The sequence below is a fragment of the Sciurus carolinensis genome, chromosome 16, assembly GCF_902686445.1.
Source record: "Sciurus carolinensis chromosome 16, mSciCar1.2, whole genome shotgun sequence".
NCBI lineage: Eukaryota > Metazoa > Chordata > Mammalia > Rodentia > Sciuridae > Sciurus > Sciurus carolinensis.
In genome coordinates this window covers 59,027,138-59,046,675 of record NC_062228.1, presented here as the reverse complement: position 1 = coordinate 59,046,675, position 19,538 = coordinate 59,027,138, and the positions used below count along the sequence as shown (strand labels likewise).

Below are 19,538 nucleotides of genomic sequence, written 5' to 3'. Positions count from 1 at the left end.
GGAGCAGGGGGAGTAGATGAGAGAAGAAGAAGGTGTCACCTCTGCCTTCTCCCTCCTCCCCTCCATCTCTGAGGTGTGGCACCAGCTTCACACCTCTAAGTGTCCTGCTGCTAGCACCTGGGAGGTGAGAGAGTGGGCAGTGGAGGCTGGAGGCCATGCCCCTGCCCCTCCCAGGAGCTGCCACCCAACAGGCCTGGGCTGGGGCTGAGCCAGGGCCCCACCTCTTCTCCATCTCCCTTGGGGCTGCAGAGCCTAGGACTCTGGATTTGATTCCCATCCTTGCTTCCAGGTCTTCCAGCCTCACGTCCAGGCTGGAGTCTGAGTCTCCATCCCTTGGTGGGGTGAACGGCCCTGCTCTCCACTCCCCAAGCTCTGCTGCTGTCCTGGGCCTCCACTCTCCAGCTCCCAGCTGTCCTCCCCACCCCAGGTCCCATCGCCACCACTGGGCCTGCCTTCCACTTGCCTTTCTCTCATTCCCCGCCAGCTGTGCTCCTCCCTGCCCTCTTTGTCCTGCCAGTTTTCCTCTGGCTCTCTGCGACAGCACCTACCCCAGCCCCATCCTTCTCCCTCCGCTGGCCCCCACCCCAATTCCCCCTTGAGCTCTGCCTCCTTCCTTTCCTCCTGTCCTTCCCGGGGCCTCTCCTGGCTCCTCCTCTCCCTCCTTTTCTCCTCCTTCCCAACCCTGGGCCTTGTCCTGACCACTGCCCCTAACCACTGCTCTCTCCTCTCCTCCCGGCACCCGCTCCCATCGCCTCTTTGACCCACTTCTCCACCGCCGCCCTCCCCTCCCTCCACTGCCCCGTTCCTCCGCAGAGACCTAGGAAGGTGATCCGGAGCCCGGGCTCCCCAGCTTCCTGACTTCCTTCTCGCACCTGCTTCCCTCCCTCCTGTCTCTCCATCTCTTCCGGCTCTCTCCCTCTTCTCTTTCTTTCTCTCCCCTTCTCCCTCCTCCCCGCTGTCCTCCACCTCCTCTCTCCCTTCTCTCCTTCCTCCTTTTCTCCACCCTCCCGCTCCCCGTCCTGCCCCTCTCCCCGGCCCTCGCCCCGCGCCCCTCTCCCTCTCCCAGCCCTCCTCCTCTCCCGCGCGTCCTCTCCCTCCCTCCCCCTCCCCCTTCCTTCCCCTCTCCCTCCCTCCTCCCTGCCCTCCCTCCTCTCCCCCTCCTCTCGTTCCCGGGCGCCTCGCTCCCTCCCTCCCGCCCGCCCTCCCGCTCCCCACCATCATCAGTATTCCGCTCCCGTCTCCGCCGCTCTCGGCTGCTCTCGGTCGCTGCCGCACCGTCCGAGGCGGGGGCCGGGGCCGGGGCCGGGGCCTGGGGGGGGGTGGGTGGGGGGAGAGCGGCGCCCGCGGGCCCGAGGAGGGAAGGAGGAAGGAAGGAAGGCTGCAAGGAAGGAAGCCAGGGAAGAAAGAAGGAAGGGAAGGAAGGCGAGAAGGAAGCCGCGCGGCGGGCCGGCGGGCGAGGGCTCGGGCCGGGCGAGGAGGGCGGCCGGGCGGCGCAGAGGCCCGAGGCCCGGGGCTGCGGAAGCCCCCTCCCCACGCCGGAGCCGGGGAGGGGGCGCGACCCCAGCCCGGCCGCAGCCCCGCCCCCCGCGCCTCCCGCAGCGGCCTCGCACCCCATCCTGAGCCCCGCTGGGGGGTCCCCGCCACGGGCAGGGCATGCTGCCTCTCGGAAGGAGCCCCTCTCCTCGCTGTGAGTAGCCTCGGGGCCCCGGTCGGGGCCGGGGTGGGGGCGTCTTATTGGGGGACCGTGGTCTTAGGCCTCCTCTGGGATGGGGGGACAGCAGAGGACAGTGGGCGGGGCCTGGCGGAGAGCAGAGCCGGAGGGGGAGGCCGTGGGGTGGGGGTCTTCGGGCCGCGAGTTCCGTGTTGGGGGGCCGCTATTGCCCAGGGACGGCTGGGGGTACGTCCGGCGGTCGCTGCGCACCCGGCTTCGGGGAGGGATGTCGGCTTAGGGTGGGGGTGCTCGCCCGCGTGGGTCTGGGCCCCCCTTTCTGGGGCAGGAGTCCGGGCCTTTCTCCCCCGTTGCCCCTCCCACCCTCCACACCGCGGCTGCTTGGGGGGGCATGCCAGTGATGGGGAGGGGGGAGAGGCGGGCACGGGGTTTCCTTGGTGACCGCGCCTGGCAGGAGCGGTTGCCGTAGCAACCGGGGAGAACCGGGGAGTTTGGGAAGTGAAAATGGGAAAGACAGAGGGGGTGACTGGGGAGTGAGACAACCCCCTCCCCACTCTTCAGCCCTTCTCCCTCTGGGGTCACCCAACCCCTTCTGGTGGACAGCAGAGCCCCTGCCCCTCCCTCTTCCAGGACCCCCTTCCTTGACCCCATTCTGCCTCAGGCCTCTATGCTCCGCACGTGTCTCTCTGGGACCACTGCCTTGCTCCCACCTTCCTCGGCCCTCTCCTCTTGGGGGACCGTCGTGCTCCCCATTGGCCGCCTTCTCCCCTGCCTCCCCACCCTCACACCTGTTCTTCTAGGCCCTTCTAACGGCATTTCACCTCCCCCCCCAATCCTCCCGCCCCATCTCTGGCCCTCTCCCCCAGGCCTCCTGTCCTGTGACCTCTGGAGGAGACCACACTAGCCTCCCCTAGCCCTGACTCTCTACCCAAGACCCCAGCCTCCTGCCTTCTCCTGAACACCACAGCCTCTTTCTTCTCAGACCCTGTCTTTCTGGGGCCCCCTTCTGTGAACCTCCTTCACTCAGAGACCCCTCTATCCTTGCCTCCTCAGCCTACAGCACCCCCAGTCCTGGGCCTCCACACACAGACCCTGGGATGTTCCCCTCTGGAACCTCATAGCCCCTTGTCTTCCAACTCCCCATCAATCCCAGGGCGCTAAGGCCCAGGCTCTGTCCAGGGTTCCTCCGCGCTTATGGAGGCCCTGCTTCTGTGGGCTCCTCCTCTCAGTCCAGGGGACGTACCCGTCTCTCTCCAGGCTCCGAGCCCCCATGCCCGTGACGCCCGCTGCCCGCTGCCCTCTGCCCTCCTCTCCTCTCGCGGCACTCCCACCTCTGCTTGGCCTGCCCTGCGCCCACAGCCTCTGCCACTTTCCATGGGGTGGGGAATTCCCCCGGGGAGAGCCCAGCTGAGCGGGGAGGGGACGGCGCCTCGGGGCTGCCCCTCGCCCCCTCCCGCCCCTCCCCAGCTGGGAGCTGCAGTCGGCACCTCCCTCCGCAGCGCCCCATTGCTATGCGCCTCACATCCCGAGTCCGGCCGCGCAGCCGCCAGACAGGAACTCGGGTTCCAGTGGCAGCTGGGAGCAGCCGAGTAGGCTTCCCTCCTGGCCCGGGCCACCGGCAGCTTCCTCTCCGCGCCTGAAACTGCCCCCAGGACCAGCCAGGATGGGCACCTCCCTCCTCCGGTAGCATCTTCCTCCTCCTGCAGCCTTCTAACCTGCGGGTCTCCCTTCCTCTTCCCCTTCCCACCCTCCTCCTGTCTTTCCTGGGTCTTCTCTCATCCCGGTCACCTCACTGTTGAAATGCACACAGAGAAAGGAGGGAGGCAGCCAAGGCGCAGAGGTGGGAGAGACACTCAGGTGAGGAGGGAGAGGGCCGGCCTCCCGCTGGAGTGCATCACCATGGAGTCAGACGTACACAGTTACTCACTTAATTTCCAGAGAAAGGGAGAGTCAGGGAGACACAGGAACAGCACCATTCCCACACAGAAAGCAGGCAGAGCCACAGGGAGCCACAGACCAGGAATACTGGTGCCATGCTGTGCTGTGAGTGGCCAGAGAGCACTCCCCACCCCACCGGGCGTCAGCCAGGGCCAAGGGCAGGAGTGTGGGAAAGACAGGTCGGCAGATGCCCATGTGCACACACACAGCCCTTCACGGTGACCGGAGACCCAGATGTGGAATCAGTGGAATCACAGAGACCCTGTGACAAATGAGGCTGTGGTGGCCAGAATCAGCTGGGCCAGGGGAAAGGGGCAGCAGGTCCAGACTTGGAGTCCTGTGCACCCCGGTGACACACAGTCCCCCCTACAGAGACCTGGAGGGAAAGACAAAGGCAGAGGCACTGACACTGTCCCCTGGTGGCCTCACACTCAGACACAAAAGCAAGAGGCACCGAGGTGGCCCTGAAACTCTGGAGATGTGGACTCACATGCTGTTAGTGCAGAGGCAGAGTCACACACGGTGACCACACCTGGAGCTCACGCCAGGGCTCACCCTAATCCCACCAGAGACAGTAGAGAAGGCTTCCAGCATTGAGGGCTCCTGGAGACCTCCCCGCCGTCCTAGGGGACAGTGGGAGTAGGACCTCAGTATCCGAGGCCACTGAGAGGCTCAGCTTGCAGGCAGAGCCTGGCTGCACAGGCGCCAGCACCTTCGGGCCCACGTGGAGAGCAGGTCCGCAGGCAGAGGTGCCACCTCCTGAGAACGAGGCTTCTGTTTCCTGCCAGGTTCCACCTCCTGGGTCCTCTCCCCCACCCTGCTGGTCGCCTGGCCTGCCTGCTTGGGGGCAGCCCTCTCCTCCAGGCCCACCCTCCCTGAAGCCCAGCACGTCCCTCCTGGGCTGGGAGACCCGCCTCCTCTCCTCTCTCTCTCTGCTCTTGCCTTCCTGCCAGCCTGTCGGCCCTCACATCCCGCACTGCTTCCCAGGGGCCTGTGGACCACAGGTGCCATTTCCCCCCAATGCTTAAAAATGTGCAATCCAGGGCCAACGTCGTTTTAAAACAATAGCGAGCTCGTGTGAAAATCCAGTTTGCTGCCTTCTTTTGAGGAGTCCCTGCCCCTGGGTCCGCGTGCTCAGGTGCTCAGGGCTGCTGCCTCTCCTCCCGGCTACCTGCCTCATCTACCTCTCACCTCTGCGGGCTCAGAGTCAGCTGAGGCCTCACCCCTGCTATTTTCTCTTCTCTCTCCTCTCACTGGCTCTCTCCTTTTGCCCCGTCACTCTCTCCGCTCTCCTCCCCTTGGTTCCTTTGCCAGGGACTCTCTCTACCCCTCCTATTCTCCATCCTTCTCCCCTAACAATAAACCCCCCTGGACTGGGCCTGTGGCCACCATGCCAAGAGCAGAAAGAGTCCCCTGTCTGCACGGGTTGGTTCCTGAGTACCAGAGTGCCCAGAAGGGCCAGGGTCTGCATGGAAACTGCCAGCCACTCTCCATGTCCTACAGTCAGCCTTGCACGAAGCCCCTCTATGGCTGGGTCAGGGGTGAACCACAGACCCCACGCTCTGGTCTCCAGGGTGTCAGATGGCAGACAGGGCAGGGCCAGGTTTCCCTATGTGGTAGGGAAGTACAGCACGTTCAACCTGGTGCAGGAGAGAGCCAGGGCTGACCTAGAGGACGTGGGCATGGTCTTTACAGAAAGCAGCAGCCATGGGCCTGGGTCTCTGATCCAGGAGGCAGAGGGCCTCACTTGGCACCATCTCCAGGTCAGGGTGCAGACAATTGGTCCCCTTGGTGTAGTAGCAGCACTCAGGTCCATCGCCTTGGTGGGAGAGGGAGCAGAAGACACCACCGTCTCTGAGTTTAGGGACGAACCTTTCACCTTCACTAGAGTCCCCTTTTCTCTTCTCTTCCTAGTCCCTCAGGCTTGGTGGCTTTGCCAGACAGCGGGTGGCAGGAGAGTAAGAAGAGAGGCAAGATGCCCCTTGTTGCCTGGAAACCCACTCGCGACTGTTGTCATGGCAGGCAGAGGCAGAGGGGCTGCACAGACCTGGGAGAGGGGCTGGCAAGGACCCTGCAGTCAGGGCCAGGCAGGAGGCCACCACGGGAGACTGGTGGGCCCCCAGGGAGTGGCTAAGAGTGAGAATGGGTGGGAGTTCTGGTGTCTGGTGAGGTCCTAGCGGAAGGCTCAGGACCACCAGGACCACAACCTCCTCAGCCCAGAATTGAGTTTAGACTGGGAGCTCTCGTCCAAACACCGCAACAAGACCCGCAGGCTGAGCCAGCCCCCGCTGAGAGCGAACCCTGGGGAAACACAGGAGCTTCGCCCTCCTCCTTCACCTTGAACCCTCAGCTCAGAGCTGGGGTAGCCATGCAGTAGCTAAGTTACCCACAGCTCGCCATGAGCCAGGCCCCGAGCTGAGACTACCCTGTACTAAGATTCCTCCCCTGAGTGCCTGTGGGGACCCTGCGAGGGAGGCACAGTCACCTCCAGTGTGGCCTATGCCCACGGTCACACAGCTGGAAGGGGCAGAGCTGGGACTTCAGACCCAACACAGCCTCTCCTACAGACTGCCTCCCCGACTGAGGCCAGCTTCCAGGAGAGAAATTGAGGCACAGAGCTGAGACTGTGCTGGGCCATTGGGCTCTCCAGGTGGGAATTAGGGTTGTTGATAAGTGACGACCACATTGCTGACGGCAGGAGACTGGGAGGAGGTTGGACTTTTCAAAGGCATTAACAGTTCTATAACTTAGGGGCTCTCCACCTCTCCAGAGAGAGAGGGCCCTGCTTCGGCCAGAGGAGCATGGCCCTCCCCAACATGGCGGGCGTAGGATCTTTTCCATGGGGAAGAGCGAAGACCTCAGACGTGATTCTTTGGTGTCTACTGTGCAGACAAGTGGTTCTTATCCAGTCAGACACGATGGATTTGTACACGCGGGGAGGGGTTGGCATCATGGAATGGGGAAAGATTTGTTCTTCTGACCCAGTGAGAATGACGACAACCAAGAATACAGCTGTCCTTTAAGACCCTGCACCATGCCCTTGAATCCCCAGAGAGTTGGGCGCCATCATCTTCAGGCTGCAAGATGGTGAAGGGGCGGGAAGAGGCATGAGAAGTGGAGAGTCAGGGTTTCACCCCGTTCCCCAACCCCACGCCTTTCAGCTCCAGCCTGCCTTCCTCCCGGACAGTGTGAGGGGAGGAGGAACTTGATGGCGATGGATCCGTTTTGTCGTGTGCTTTCCTGTGCCGGGGGCTGAGTCCCTCACAGATGTTGGGCCTTCCCCACTCACACATGAGCTAAGGGGCCCTGAGGGGTGAGGTCCCCTTTCCAAAATTTTGTGACTAGTAATCATGGCATTCGAGTCTCAGCCCCAACCTACCCTGAGCCACACCTCTCCACAGAGCTGGACAGGGAGGTGGTGTCCACTCTCCTCTGACGACCCTGGGAGACCCCCAGCGTCCCTCTCCTTGCTCCTGGCCAGCATCCCCGAGCACCGCAGAATCTTGGCCTGGCCCCGAGTGCCCACTCAGAATCTGCCTGTCAGTAGTTCCCAGCTGATTTGGACATGTGTCGGTGCTGGGAGAGTCCACCCCAGTTCCAGTCGCTGTCCACCCTGTGTTGCTTTCACTAGTGCCCTTTTAAAACAGGACACGGGCTTGCCCAACCCTGAGGGAAACGCAGGGAGCCCAGGGCCAGGCTGGCTGGGATGGCGCCCCTGCAGGCTCACCCTCACACCCAACCGCAGCCTTGGCAGTGGACACTTAACACCCACCAGCACAGGCCTGGGTCCAGGAAGATTCAGTCCAGGGTGTGGGCCACCCCTCCTCATCCCCAACCCCAGGGCCCTGAGAGCTCGGTGTCGCCCTCAGAGCCGGCCTCCTCGTGGGTGCCCCTGGGTCTGGGTACCCTGACCGGGCCTGCCCATGCCCTTCTGTAAAGTGGGCTGCTTTGGCTCCTCCCTGTGGGTCCTTGGCCAGTCTGGATGCCGTCTCCGTCCCACAGAGGCCAGCTGCCAACTCGCTGTCACTCTCCGTGGTGTTGTCTTCTTGGGGACCTCGGCTCCATGGCTTCTCTGAGCGGCCTGAGGAGCCCCACCAGCCCCCGGCCAGGCCATGGGGCGGAAGGGGCGGTGCTTCAGGAATCCAGGCACAACAGCTCCAAGCAGGACTGGAACCAGCCTCCCCAGGGGTTAGAGCCACACTGCCCACACGTAGTCAAGGACATCTACGTTGTCACATCATCACGGATTCAGTCCTCAGTCACCTTTCTTCCCCACCTGCCAGACACCCTCCCCTCTTGCTGAGTGCCTGGCCTGGTGTGGGTCCGCTGGCCACACCCATGCTCCAGTCCTCTCCTGTCAGGGGAGGACAGGGTGCCCGCCTCACCCAGCAGGGCCTGGGCCTGGGCCTGACAGGGAGCGGGCAGGCTGGGTCCCCGCCTGCTGCTGGCCTGAGAGGCCCAGTTCCTGTGAGCAAGATGGGCCTGGGGCTGTGCTTGCCACTCCAGCCTCCCCGCCCTTCCTGACTTCGAGGACCAGACTCCAGGTCCTTGCGGGAGCCTGGCTCGCCCGCTTCACCCTGTGCTTCCACTGCACAGGCTGGCCTGTCTCTTCCTTCCTTCCTTCTCTGCCCGCACCCGCTCCTTGACCAGGCTCCTCGCTGGCTGGCCTCCAGCTTCTCTGCCCGTCTGCTCAGGGGGGTCTGGACACTGCCCCTTCCCTGTCGCTGTCCCCCACCCCATGCCCAACCTGGTGAGGGGGAGGGTGACCCCCACGGCCACCATCTCTGTGTGTGAGCTGGACTCCCTGGTGCCCCTGGTGCTCCTTGGGGCCCCGGCCTCTGCACACACTTCCCACCTGGCATGCACCTGCGCGTTGCCTGTTGTCCCTCAGGTCTCAGCTCTGACCCCGCTTCCTCCAGGCCCTCCTCCACCCAGACACAGGGCCACCCTCCCACGCAGTCCAGCCCCTGCCCCGCTGCTCTCCCACTGGGCCTGGACAGCTTCCCCTCTGGACCACAAAGTCCCCAAAGACACAGGTCTCCTTGGCCTCTGTGTCAGGTGCCAGCAGAGAGCCCGAGGCCAGGGGACACAGCTCACTCCTCCCGTCACTCAGCAAGTGTCCACCATGGCTCTGGGAGACCAGGTGCCGTTCCAGGCCCTGGGGGCCAGCAGTGGGTCCCCACCCTGGGGAGCCCCTTCTAGTGGGGGACAGATGACAAGTTGCTGAGTGTCAGCTAGGGAAGCAGTGCAAGGGGTGGAGCCTCGGGCTCAGAGAAACCTCTCCGCCAGGCAGAGAACAGACCAGAGGGAGCGGGAGCCACGGGGACCCAGAAGCACCTCTGAGCAGAGAGACACCCAGGAGGGAACATGGTGGTCATGACCCCTACCCAAGCAAGCCACCTGCTACCTGGCACCTGCCCCACCAGGCTGGGCCGGCCTGGGGCCTGCTGCCCAGTGCCGGGCCAGGCAAGCCAAGGCTCCGCTGAGCCCCAACCCTGCTCTCTCTGCAGCAGCTCCAAGGGGCCAGTGCTGCCCTCATCTTGAGGTTCTTGTCTCTCAAAACTTACAGGCTGCTCCATCCTTGGGGCTCCGGAGCTGCTTTTATTTCGAAAGTGTTCACAGACTGGCTTAGAAGGACATCCCTGCAGCCTGCTCTGCCCTCCCCGCCCCCTCTGCTTTAGGCCTTTCTGGCCTTCCCACATGACAGGCTTCCCTGACTTTGATGCCTCTGCACCCTCCTGGCTTCAGGCTCCACTTCCATCCCAGTCGCTCACAGTGGGAAAGTTCTTCCTTAGCTCTAACCTCCATTCCTCTTGCTGTGATGGCAATTTCCTATCTTTTCTCTCACCTTCTGAACTTACCCAGAAAAATGAGTGTGCCTGACAGGAATGTTTTCTGCCTCCCTTTTCTCCTCACCCCGCCTCCCCTGGGCCCCCGAGTTTCCGATCTGCCATCTGCCTAAATCCTCTCAGGCACAGTGCCCGAGATCTCTCAGCGCTTGGGCTGGGGAGGAAGGCGAAGCTGGAGCAGCCTCGGCACCACCCCTCGAGGGCCTGGGCCTCCAGCCCCATGGTGGCCCTCGCTCTCTCGCCCATGTCTGCCCCTGGGTCTGTCTTTGGCACCTCTGCCCTTCCCTTCTCCTCCGGGCCTTCTGCCCTGTGCCTTCCTGCCCTTGCACAGGGCTCTGGGTCATCTGAAGCAGCAGGTGGGTCCAGGCCCCGCTCTGAGCCAGCACTCTGTCAGGCACAGGCACGAGCCTCCCGGGAAGGCTAGCAGACAGGCGCCAGGCAGGGGCATCTGGAATGGGCCGGCCCTGTGCAGTGGCCTGAGGGCAGCGCTTGCCCATCCTGCCCACAGCTTCGCCTGCCGGCCACCGCCAACCGCCTCCACGGGGATTACTGCTGTCATCCCCACAAGCTTGGGGGCTTCTAGTGAGGCCCACCTGGGGAGCCCCCTCCTAGCTCCGTTTGGCAAGCGGCTGGGCCTCTCTGTGCCTCCGGTGTCCTGTCTGTGAAATGGGGGTGGGAGCGGCCTGTTGGTGCGTGGCCAGGGCCAGCAGCGTGAGGACATTCCCATCTCCGGGTGGTGCTGGTGCTGGGTGAGCTGGTACCACCGCGCGCGTGCCCAGGCCTGGCTGCGGCACGGGCTCAAGGCGTCCAGGCTAGCTACCGCCCACCCACAGGGGCCAGTGCAGAGCTTTCACTGGGTTTGAGGCAGAGGCTCCGCTTTCCTCCAGGCCTGGCGTTTGGTAGGGTGCATGGAACTGCGCCGGGGACCTGGGGCAGTATGTGGGACTCAGCCCAGCCAGCAGGCAGCACCAAGCACGGAGGCCAGGGATCGCTGAAGGCAGTGGCCTGCGAAGGGCCCCGCTGGGGGGCAGGCCTCCTGGGGTGGGAGGGGACCTGGGAGTCAGGGGACCTCAGGGCTGGTGGGCCTGGTGTGTCCTGCATGAGTGTGGGAGCAAGTGCGGGGTCACTGGTGACACGCTCATCCACTCCTTCACCGGTGAAGGCTGAGCACCTGCCAGAGGTCCCAGAACAAAGCAGAGGCAGCTGTGCCCTGAGGGCTTCCATTCACGAGCCTGGGCATGCAGGAGTCAGATGGCAGCGAGTGTCATGGGCGGGCCTCTGGGCAGTTCAGGTGCCCTCTGCTGTGGGAAGCCTCACTGAGAAGACTGGAGCAAAGGCCTAGAGGCAGCAGGGAGAAGCCTGTGGACAGCTGGGAGTAGTGCTGAGGCACAGGGAAGAGCCAGTGCAAAGGCCCTGTGGCCAGTGAGTATGGCCTGTCCAGGAAGTAGTTAAGAGGCCAGTGTGGCTCTAGGCCATGAGTGAGCAGGGACAGGCAGGAGAGGGGGTCAGAGGAGTGGCCAGGGCTGGGCAGGGGGCAGTCTGTGAACCACAGAGAAGCCTTTGCCCTTGCTGTGCATGAGCCAGGGGCCACGGAGGCTGTTGAGCAGAGGGGCAGGACCAGACCTGGATGACACCAGGACCCCTCTGGCTGCCTGTGGGGTGCAGACGGGGAGGGGCAGGTGTAGGAGTGAGCACCTTGGTCCAGGCTGGGAGCCGGTTTGCAGTGGGGCTGAGAGCCCTGTTCTGCCTGTGCCGAGTAGAGCCCTTTATCCAGAACTTGGCTCTTCTACCCTCCAGCAGCCCAGGAGGTGGTCCTTTTATCATCCCTCTCTCGCAGCTCAGGAAACTGTAGCTCAGAAAAATGAAGTCATTGCCCTGAGGCCACACAGCACATAAGCAGCGGATTCAGGACTCAAACCCAGGCCCCTGCGCTCAGCCAGGGGTTGGGCTCTGCTGCTGCCGCCTCCTCCTTGCCCTGGGCGTGCTGGGCTCTGAGTCTGCAGATAGCCTGCACCAGCATCTCCGCCAGCATCTGGCACATAGTAGGGACTTTGTGACTAGTTCTGGATGGCAATGAACCAATCAAGGGGATGGACGTGGCTGCCCTGCAGAGGGTATCAGCCTCAGTCTGTGGCTGAGGTCCAGGGGAGAGGGGCAGTTAAATAGGGGCTGGTCCCCCGCTGGAGGACGGGGTGGCAGTGACATGGGCCCAGGTTCGCTGGCATCTTGGGTGGGGGTCGGAGTAAATGGCATGTGGTATGCCAGGGCCTGGGGAGGGATGGGTGGTGCCCCAGGGATGCTCTGGGCCCACGGAGGCAGGGGATCAGCCCAGCCCAGCCCAGCTTTGCCGCCATGAGGCCGTCTGAGTGCCACGAGGCTCCTCTGGCTTGGCACAGCCCAAGCCCCTCTTCCCTGGCAGCCCAGCCGTCAACCTTCCTCCCCCGCTTCCCGACCTTCCCGGCTGCCCAGAACCAATGGGTTAATTAGATAACGGAGCCTTTGATTAGCGGGGGAGGGGGAGGCCTCCGGCAGGCAGGGAGGGGGCGAGGAGGAGGAGGAGGCCCTCCCCTGGCAGAGCAGGAGGAAGGAGGGAGGGGGCGGGGAGGAGGGACGAGCACAGCTTGGCTCTGCACTGCCGTGTGACTAGAAATTGTAATCACGGAGAAAGAGGAGAGACAGCGGGGAGAGACCAGGACAGACAGACGGACAGGCCTGACCGAGCCCGGCTCCCGCTAGGAGAGGGCGCTCGGGGTGCAGCCAGAGCGGGGGATAGATGGAGGAAAAAGAGAGGGGGCCCCGGCGGTCCCAGGGGGGCCGAGACAGTGACGGGGGAGCCTGAGGAGGGGGCCGGAGCCGGGCGGGGACGAGCGGGGCCAGGAGAGAGCCAGCCAGGTCCGCGGTGCGGAGGAAGAGGCCGCGGCGGAGAGGAGCAGGGCAGGCGCGGGGTGGAAGGAGACCCGGCTGCCAGCGGGGAGGGGGCAGAGGACTGCTGCAGTGGCCAGGGACGGCCTTCCCCAGGGGCAGGAAGGGCGACAGGCCGGGGGGGGGGGGCGCAGGGAGACCCAAGAAGCCCCTGCGCCCCCCCCCCCCAGCAGCACCTCGCCGGGAAGCCCTGGAGAGCTGGGGAGGCAGCGCCCGGCCTGCTGGAGGCATGTGCAGGGGGGGCCTGGGGCTCAGAGAGAGGCCCAGCGGAAGCCAAGCCACCAGGGTGAGTGTCCCTCAGCCAGCGCTGCGGGAGGGAGACAAGGACGGAGATGGAGGAGGGCAAAGCCGAGGAGGGGAGGGAGGCTGAGCCTCTGCAGAAGCCGCGATGGGGGATGCGGCCGGCAGCGGGAGACAGACGCGGAGGTAGACACACAGCAGCGCAGGCCCGGAGGACCGGGTGGGTGCCAAGGCTGCCGGGCCCTGTGGGGCCCTCAGCCTCAAACCCTGGCCCTGTTGCACTGTGCCAGCTCCTTGGCTAGGAGGGCGTGGGTGGGTCATTACCAGATTTTAGCGGGTGGGGACGGTGGACCCAGGACGAGGAGCATGAACCTCCCTGGTCACATGCGGGAACAAAGACCCTGCCGCTCACACAGACACGCGGCCACAGACACACACAGACACACGCAGAGCCCGGTGGGGTGGCTCCGGTACAGCCCGCTCCCCTGGGCTCTGCCTCTGTGTACAGCTCCTGCTTTCTCACGTGCACTCGGACACGCACACGCATTGCTATCTGGGGTAAAATGGTCTTGGACACTGCAGAAGGAGGTGTGGATGTGCCTCTGTGTGTGTGTGTGAGTGTGTGCGTGCGCGCGCTGCACCTGCGTGTGCCGGGTGGCCCTGCGTCCCTGGATCTGAGAGTCTGCCTTCGAGGGCGTGCCCTGTCACTGCCGTGAGTGTGCGTGGGTGGTGTTGTGGTGACCTGGAACCGCTGTCTCTGGTGGACGCTCCGGGGCTGTGTTGTAGCAGCTTGCTGTGTGGGTGCTTTAGTGTGTATTCGGGACACTGAGTTGGAAGCCCAGGGCCCTGCGCTGGCCAGCTCCATTCCTCTCCCAGTGACTCTGCCCTGCCTGTAAACTTGGTTTCCTCCTGCCGATATGATGAGGCCGAGGGGCCAGGAGCACTTGGTGCAGACAGGCTGGCCCCGGGTTTGTGGCCACTACTGTTATTCCAGGCATCGTTGTTATTGTCCCCCAAGCCCCTCCCCCCATCTTATGGAGATGAGGAGGGTAGATTGAGGAGGTGCAGCAGAGACTTCTCAGAAGACACAACTCCCCTTCTGAAACTCAGGCGCAGTCCCCAGGCACCCACCCCGGTCCCCACCAGCTCCCAGCACCGTCTGTCCTGCGGCAGCTGCTGGCCCAGGTCCCACGGAGGCTCTCCTCGGCCTGGAGCACCTGCAATCTCAGGGTACAGGTGGGCTGCAGGGTGCCTCCCAGTTGTGCCACCACCCCAGGTCTCACTAGAGCCCCCATCTGTCCACCCATCAGCCCAGTGGACATATTCCCTCATCCCTCCAGTTCTGATCTGCCCCAGGCTCCTGCGCTGCTGTGGGGTCCACAGGACCTGGGCAGGTGAGGGCCACCTAGGGGTGTCCCCATGGTTGGCGAGGATGCTAGCACTCCTGTGAGGGGAAGTGAAGGGAAGGAGAGAGGGGCCAGGACCGATTCCCCAGGGCCCCGGCAGGTCCACGCTGCAGCCTTGGCCTCTGTCCACCTTTGCCTCAGCGGTTGGGGTCTCAGTCCATCTCCACCTGTGCATCTACCTTTCTAACACCAGGCGGAGACCTGTGCTTTGAATCTGGCTGTTTTCCATTTACTGGCGGAGTGACCTCGGGCAAGCCGCCTCCTCCCCACCTCAGTTTCCCTCTCCTCAGAATGGGTGTCGAGTCTCCCCACACGGAAAGGATGAGGTGGCAGCCTGCAGCTGCCGCCAGCATGTCTCCCTCTCCGCCACTTTGCGTTGAGCCCTGGGAAGGGAGGCAGTGCCCGTGCTGCCTGGGTGGTGGTGAGCCCCAGGCCAACCTGTCCCTTACTGAATCTCGCCTCTTTCCTCTCGCAGCCCCCCAGCGGCCACGCGGAGCATGAGCATTGAGGATGGCGTGTGCCCGCGGCTCCCTGTGCCCCCCGCTGCCGCCCGGTAGGATGTCCTGGCCCCACGGGGCACTGCTTTTCCTCTGGCTCTTCTCCCCACCCCTGGGGGCCGGCGGGGGCGGCGTGGCCATCACATCAGCTGCTGGAGGGGGCTCCCCGCCGGCCACCTCCTGCCCCGCGGCCTGCTCCTGCAGCAACCAGGCCAGCAGGGTGATCTGCACGCGGAGAGAGCTGGCTGAGGTCCCAGCCAGCATCCCTGTCAACACGCGGTACCTGAACCTGCAGGAGAACGGCATCCAGGTGAGCCCGGCGGCCAACGGCAGGTTGGGCGGTGGTGGGAGGAAGCGCAGGTGGAGCTGGGGGAGGCGCAGGTGGCCGCCAGCCCCTCTTCTCTGGCCAGTTGCAGCTTCCCTCACAGTCTTCACTGCCCACCCCTGTGCACACGTGGGAGGTCCTTTGCGTCCCATTTACTAGAGCTGGCTGGGGGTGGAGCCAAAGCCAGGTGGGTTTTCCTGGGGCTGTGCCCGCCCCCCCATGGGACGCCGGAGTCCCCCACCCGGCCGGCCGAGCTCCTGAGCCACCTGTGCGCGACCCTTCCGCAGGGGCCTCTGCGCTGCGCGCCCGGGGTGGGATTGGGCTGAGGTGGCCTGAGCGGAGGCCAGTTTCTGCCTCCCGAAAGGGAGGGGAGACCCTGCCTGAGGGCTGGCCTGGGGCGGCGGCCACATACTTGTCAAAGATTTGCATTTGGTGCTGGCGCCTGGCCAGCAGACCTGGACGAAAGTTCTTCCTGTTGTCATTTGCTGTGCAGAGCAATGCTCGGGTCCCCACCTCCCGGAGTTGGTGTGCGGCTGGAGAACCCGCGCTGTTGGGCACGCGGCTGGTGCTCCGAATGGGGCTGTTGCCATTTGATTAATTGCGATTGTGGTTAAGATGGGCCATAAACGGTGCCTTGGGGCTGAGCGGCGCTTTCCTACAGCGGGTTTCTCAGCCTCCGCTCTCCTGGCGCTTGCTTGGGTCCAGATTATCCTTTATCGCGAGGTGGGGGTGCGGCTGTCCTATGCACTGTAGGGTGTTCATCCCTGGCCACTAGATGCCAGCAGCACCCTGCCCTCAGTTCTAGAACTGTCTCCAGCCTCTGCCAGGAATTCCCACCCCTGGCTGGGAACCACTGTATCAAGGGCATTTGGTGAGTCGCCTACCTTCTCCCACCCTGCTCATAAACTGGGGAGAAGAGGGCTCCCATGCCAAAGGGTCAGCAGCCCCCATCTGACTGTCTGGGAGAGTCAGACTCAGGGATAAAGGAGGCAGTCCTTCCTGGGGGCTGTGGTACCAGGACCAGGCAGAACCAGGGCCCAGAAACCTGAGACCCATCACAGCCCGAGGCTGAGGAACTGTCTTCCAGGACAGAAGGCCCCACCAGCTGCCTCCTGGAACAGGTTATAGCTACAGGTTAAGTTCGCCTCCTCTGCTCTATGTGTTGAACCCACCCCATCCCGCCAGCTTAGCCTCATCTGAGCTACCTGTGTCTCCCTCACCAGGCACCTGCCGCGTTCTCTGCCCTGCATGCCCCCCATTTATTTATGTGACATTCAGCAGACACCCCAGCACTGACTGCCAAGCCTGGTCTAGGCAATGACCAGCACAGGCCAAGCCCAGCCCTGCCCTGGGCCTCTCACACTCCGGAAGGGAAGAGAGGATCCGCCAATGGCGGACGCCCTAGAGTAGAGGAAGCAGAGATGAGGACCCTGGGGGCCTCCGCGGGCAGCAGAGGTCAAGTCCTAAGCCAGCAGCCAAGGCCACACAGGTACCTCTGGAAAAACCTGCCCTGGATTCTCCTTGGAGAGCCCAGTGGGTAGCTCGGTCCCACAGACACCTGCTGAGTGGCCCCCATGAACCCGAGTGCATTCTTCATAAGTCACACATGGGTCCATTGCATCGCAAAGCACCCACCAAAAGGGACATTGTTAAAGGATAGGAACCTCATGTCTTCATCTCCCCCCATCCGGGGTTCTCACTGCAGACCACAGAGAGGAGAGTGTGGACCCAGAGCGCGAGTGGGCACTGGCACGTGGTCAGTGGCCTGGGCCTCCCTTAGAGGACAGCAGGAGTGGGACATCTCCAGGGCAAGATCATTAAAAAGTCTCAGTGTTTCCAAGGGGAAACAAGAAAAACCATCACTGCAGTCCGCCACCTCGCTATAAATAACCTCCATTTACGCTCCGGCTTAATACCTTTCTGGCTCTTTCCTATGCATCTGTAAATGCATTTTAATTATTTATTAAATAATTTGAATACAAATTAATTTAGAAAGATGAGAAAATACACCCAAGGAAGTAAAAACACAGACAAAAGCCAGCTGTCCCTGCACAGCACGGGCGAGCGGCCCACTGCAGTCTCCATGCGCAGCGCGTCCTCGGCAGGTTAACCCGGGACTGTTGGCTTTCTTTCTTTTTAAATTGAGCTGGGCATGGTGGTGCACACTGTGCTCCCAGTGACTCGGGAGTTCATGCAGGAGGACTGAATGTTGGAGGCCAGCATGGGCGCCCTAGTGAGACCCTGTCTCAAAATGGAAAGGGCTGGGGATGCAGCTTAGCGGAAGAGCACTTGCCTAGAATCCTAGAATGTGTGAGGCCCTGGGTTGGATCCCCAGAACAAAAATAAAAAGAAAAGAAAGAAAGAAAAGGAAAGAAAAATCGAATCACTATTTCTGAAACTGGCTTTTGGCACATAATAGCATCACCATGAATATCTTTCTCTGTGGCACTAAATATTCTCTGTTGTCATTTTAAATGACTGCATCGTATTCCAGTGCATGGGCGTCCTGTCGTTAAAGAGGGACTCATTAAATGACAGGATGCCCAAGTGCTAGAAAACGACAGTCATTGAAAACAGCGCCAGAGAGGACCAGAGCGCTGCCGCTGCCTGTGCAGCTCCGGGCTGAGCCACCCCGCCGTCAGGGGCTTGTGCTCTTTGTCTGGCCCTCTGGATCCTGCCCTTGGGATAAATTCCTAGAAGTAGACTGCTGGGTCAGGGGGATCAGAGGAGGGTTACCCCTGAGTCTGCGTCTTACTCACCCGCACGTCCGCCCCCACCTCCCCACACACCCGGGCAGGCACCAGAGCATCCGCAGAGACAAGCGGAATCCTGGAGACTCCAGAGCCTCCGTGTTGCCTGGTTACCTGCCTGTCACCTGGTTCCTCAACTGCACCATCACCTCCATGAGGACAGGGACCTCATGCTGTTCCCTGCTGTGTCCCCAGCACCTGGCACAGAGCCTTAGGCGTTTAGCAGATGCTTGTGGTGAAGGGAAGGTGAGCTTGAGGGCTCCTGTCCTGGCCCCTGGCAGAGGCCTGGAGCCATCTTTCTGGGGGGTCCCCGCAGTGCCCTCCCCGGAGAACCTGGGGCAGCTCAGAGGTCCCCATCACCTGCTCCCATCACTCTGGCCTGGGTGTAGTACAGGCAGCAAAGACCCCAGCAAGCTCACAGAGAGGGGGTACACCAAGGCAGGCCTGTCCTCTCTCTGGGCTTGCCACCTGGGGACAGAGGGGGTTAAAATGCCCTCCTGTCACATGGCAGGGGTGGTAGGTAGTGTCCACACGTGGAATGGGGGATTTATCTCATGATTTGTGTTTCCCTGCTGGGACTGAACCCAGAGGATTGCTTTTACATCAGCAATGGTTCATGGGCCCCCAGTTGTTTTTGAGACGGGTGGGGCCTCAAAAGCCCAGACCCTCCAGAGATGAAGCCCTCTAAGCCGAGGGACTGTCCTGTCCTCACTTCCCAGTCCCAGCGCCACTCAGGCTGGTCACATGCTGCCAGGCCTTGCAGGAGCTGGGGCGGGAGCAGTGGGCAGGCCGGCTGGGTGCAAGGTGCGCCCGGCAGGCACCTCCCTCCCCGCCCTCCCCCTCCCCAGCCGGCGTCCTGAAGCGTTGACCCTGGTCTTCCTGCTGTGTGTGCTCTTGCGAAATGCTCCTTGTTGCTTTGTGTGCCTGTATTTTTAATTTATGCAAATGAAGCTGTGTTATGGATGGCCTTCTTTGTCTCACCATTCCACTGGACCTGAGCTTTTGAGAGCCCTGCATGTGGCTGCATTGTGTCCCCTCGGTGGCCTCAACTGTGGCAGAGTTCCCCTTGATGAGCGCCTGCCCTCCCCCAGCTTCCCCACCACAGAGCCTCACCAGGACCCCCGGGAGCCAGTGATGATTTCTCTGGATATGTCCCCAGGGGAAATTGCTGGGTCATTGGATATCCACGTACTTAATTAAACTAAGTACCCCTGGGTCCACCTGAGGCTTTCCCTGGCTGCCCTGGGTCCCTCCTGGGGTCCGGCACGAGGTCAGATGGCAAGTACGGATCCATCCTAAGAAACAACTCAGCCCAACCCACAGAGAGAGTTTGAGGGAGTTCTGTTAAGGAGCCTGGCGGCCGGCACCTAGACGCAGCCTCAGTCCCGGGAGCTGCTTGGTGGGCTGCGGTACACTTACCATGGGAACGCGGGGCCCCTGAGGTGGAGCGCAGCAGGCCTTGGAGAACAGCAGTGCTGCAAAGGAAAGGCAGCCAGCCTGCAGGACCAAGCAGGTGCTGGTGGCTTTGCAGTTACCCATTAGCGAGACGTTTTCCAAGCAACAGATCCCCTCAGGCAGCATGAAATCTGGAGTTTTTGACTGGAAGGACATTTCCCAGTTAGAGGAAGAAAATGGTGTGGGGAGAAGGGCCCCCTCCGGAGGTCAAGGACAGCCCCCTGCGGGAGGCCGTGGGGTGGGAGGGAGCAGGCGCCCTCTGCTGCCAGTTCCCAGGCTCCCAGGACTTTGGTCTAACTGCAGCCTCTCCAGCTTCCATCCCAAGTGTGTCTCCTCTCCCACGTCTGTGCCCTCAGGAGCAGCGTCCAGGGCCCGGGAATCCTCACCACCTCTCTCAGCCTCAGCTTCCACACTGGTCCATACTCCCCCAAGCGGGTTTCCGATTTACTTTTTCCTCTCTGTGTAACAGAGAGAACGTGACATTAAA

General features: G+C 62.7%; 1 protein-coding gene across 7 annotated transcripts in view; it reads left to right on the top strand.

Annotated features, from left to right (window-relative positions):
* Positions 1-1,374: 1,374 nt before the first annotated feature.
* Positions 1,375-19,538, top strand: part of Lrrc4b (leucine rich repeat containing 4B) — a 30,246-nt gene continuing 12,082 nt past the window's right edge. The window contains exons 1-3 of one of the 7 annotated variants that reach the window (XM_047527083.1): positions 1,375-1,687; positions 13,729-13,854; positions 14,500-14,831. In XM_047527083.1, coding sequence (XP_047383039.1) covers positions 14,535-14,831 — 297 coding nt within the window. In that variant the 5' untranslated portion in view covers positions 1,375-1,687; positions 13,729-13,854; positions 14,500-14,534. Of the gene's footprint in view, positions 1,688-12,136; positions 12,665-12,699; positions 12,839-13,636; positions 13,855-14,499; positions 14,832-19,538 lie in introns of those variants that run through there. The other 6 variants (XM_047527082.1, XM_047527085.1, XM_047527081.1 and 3 more) reach the window with 6 other exon arrangements.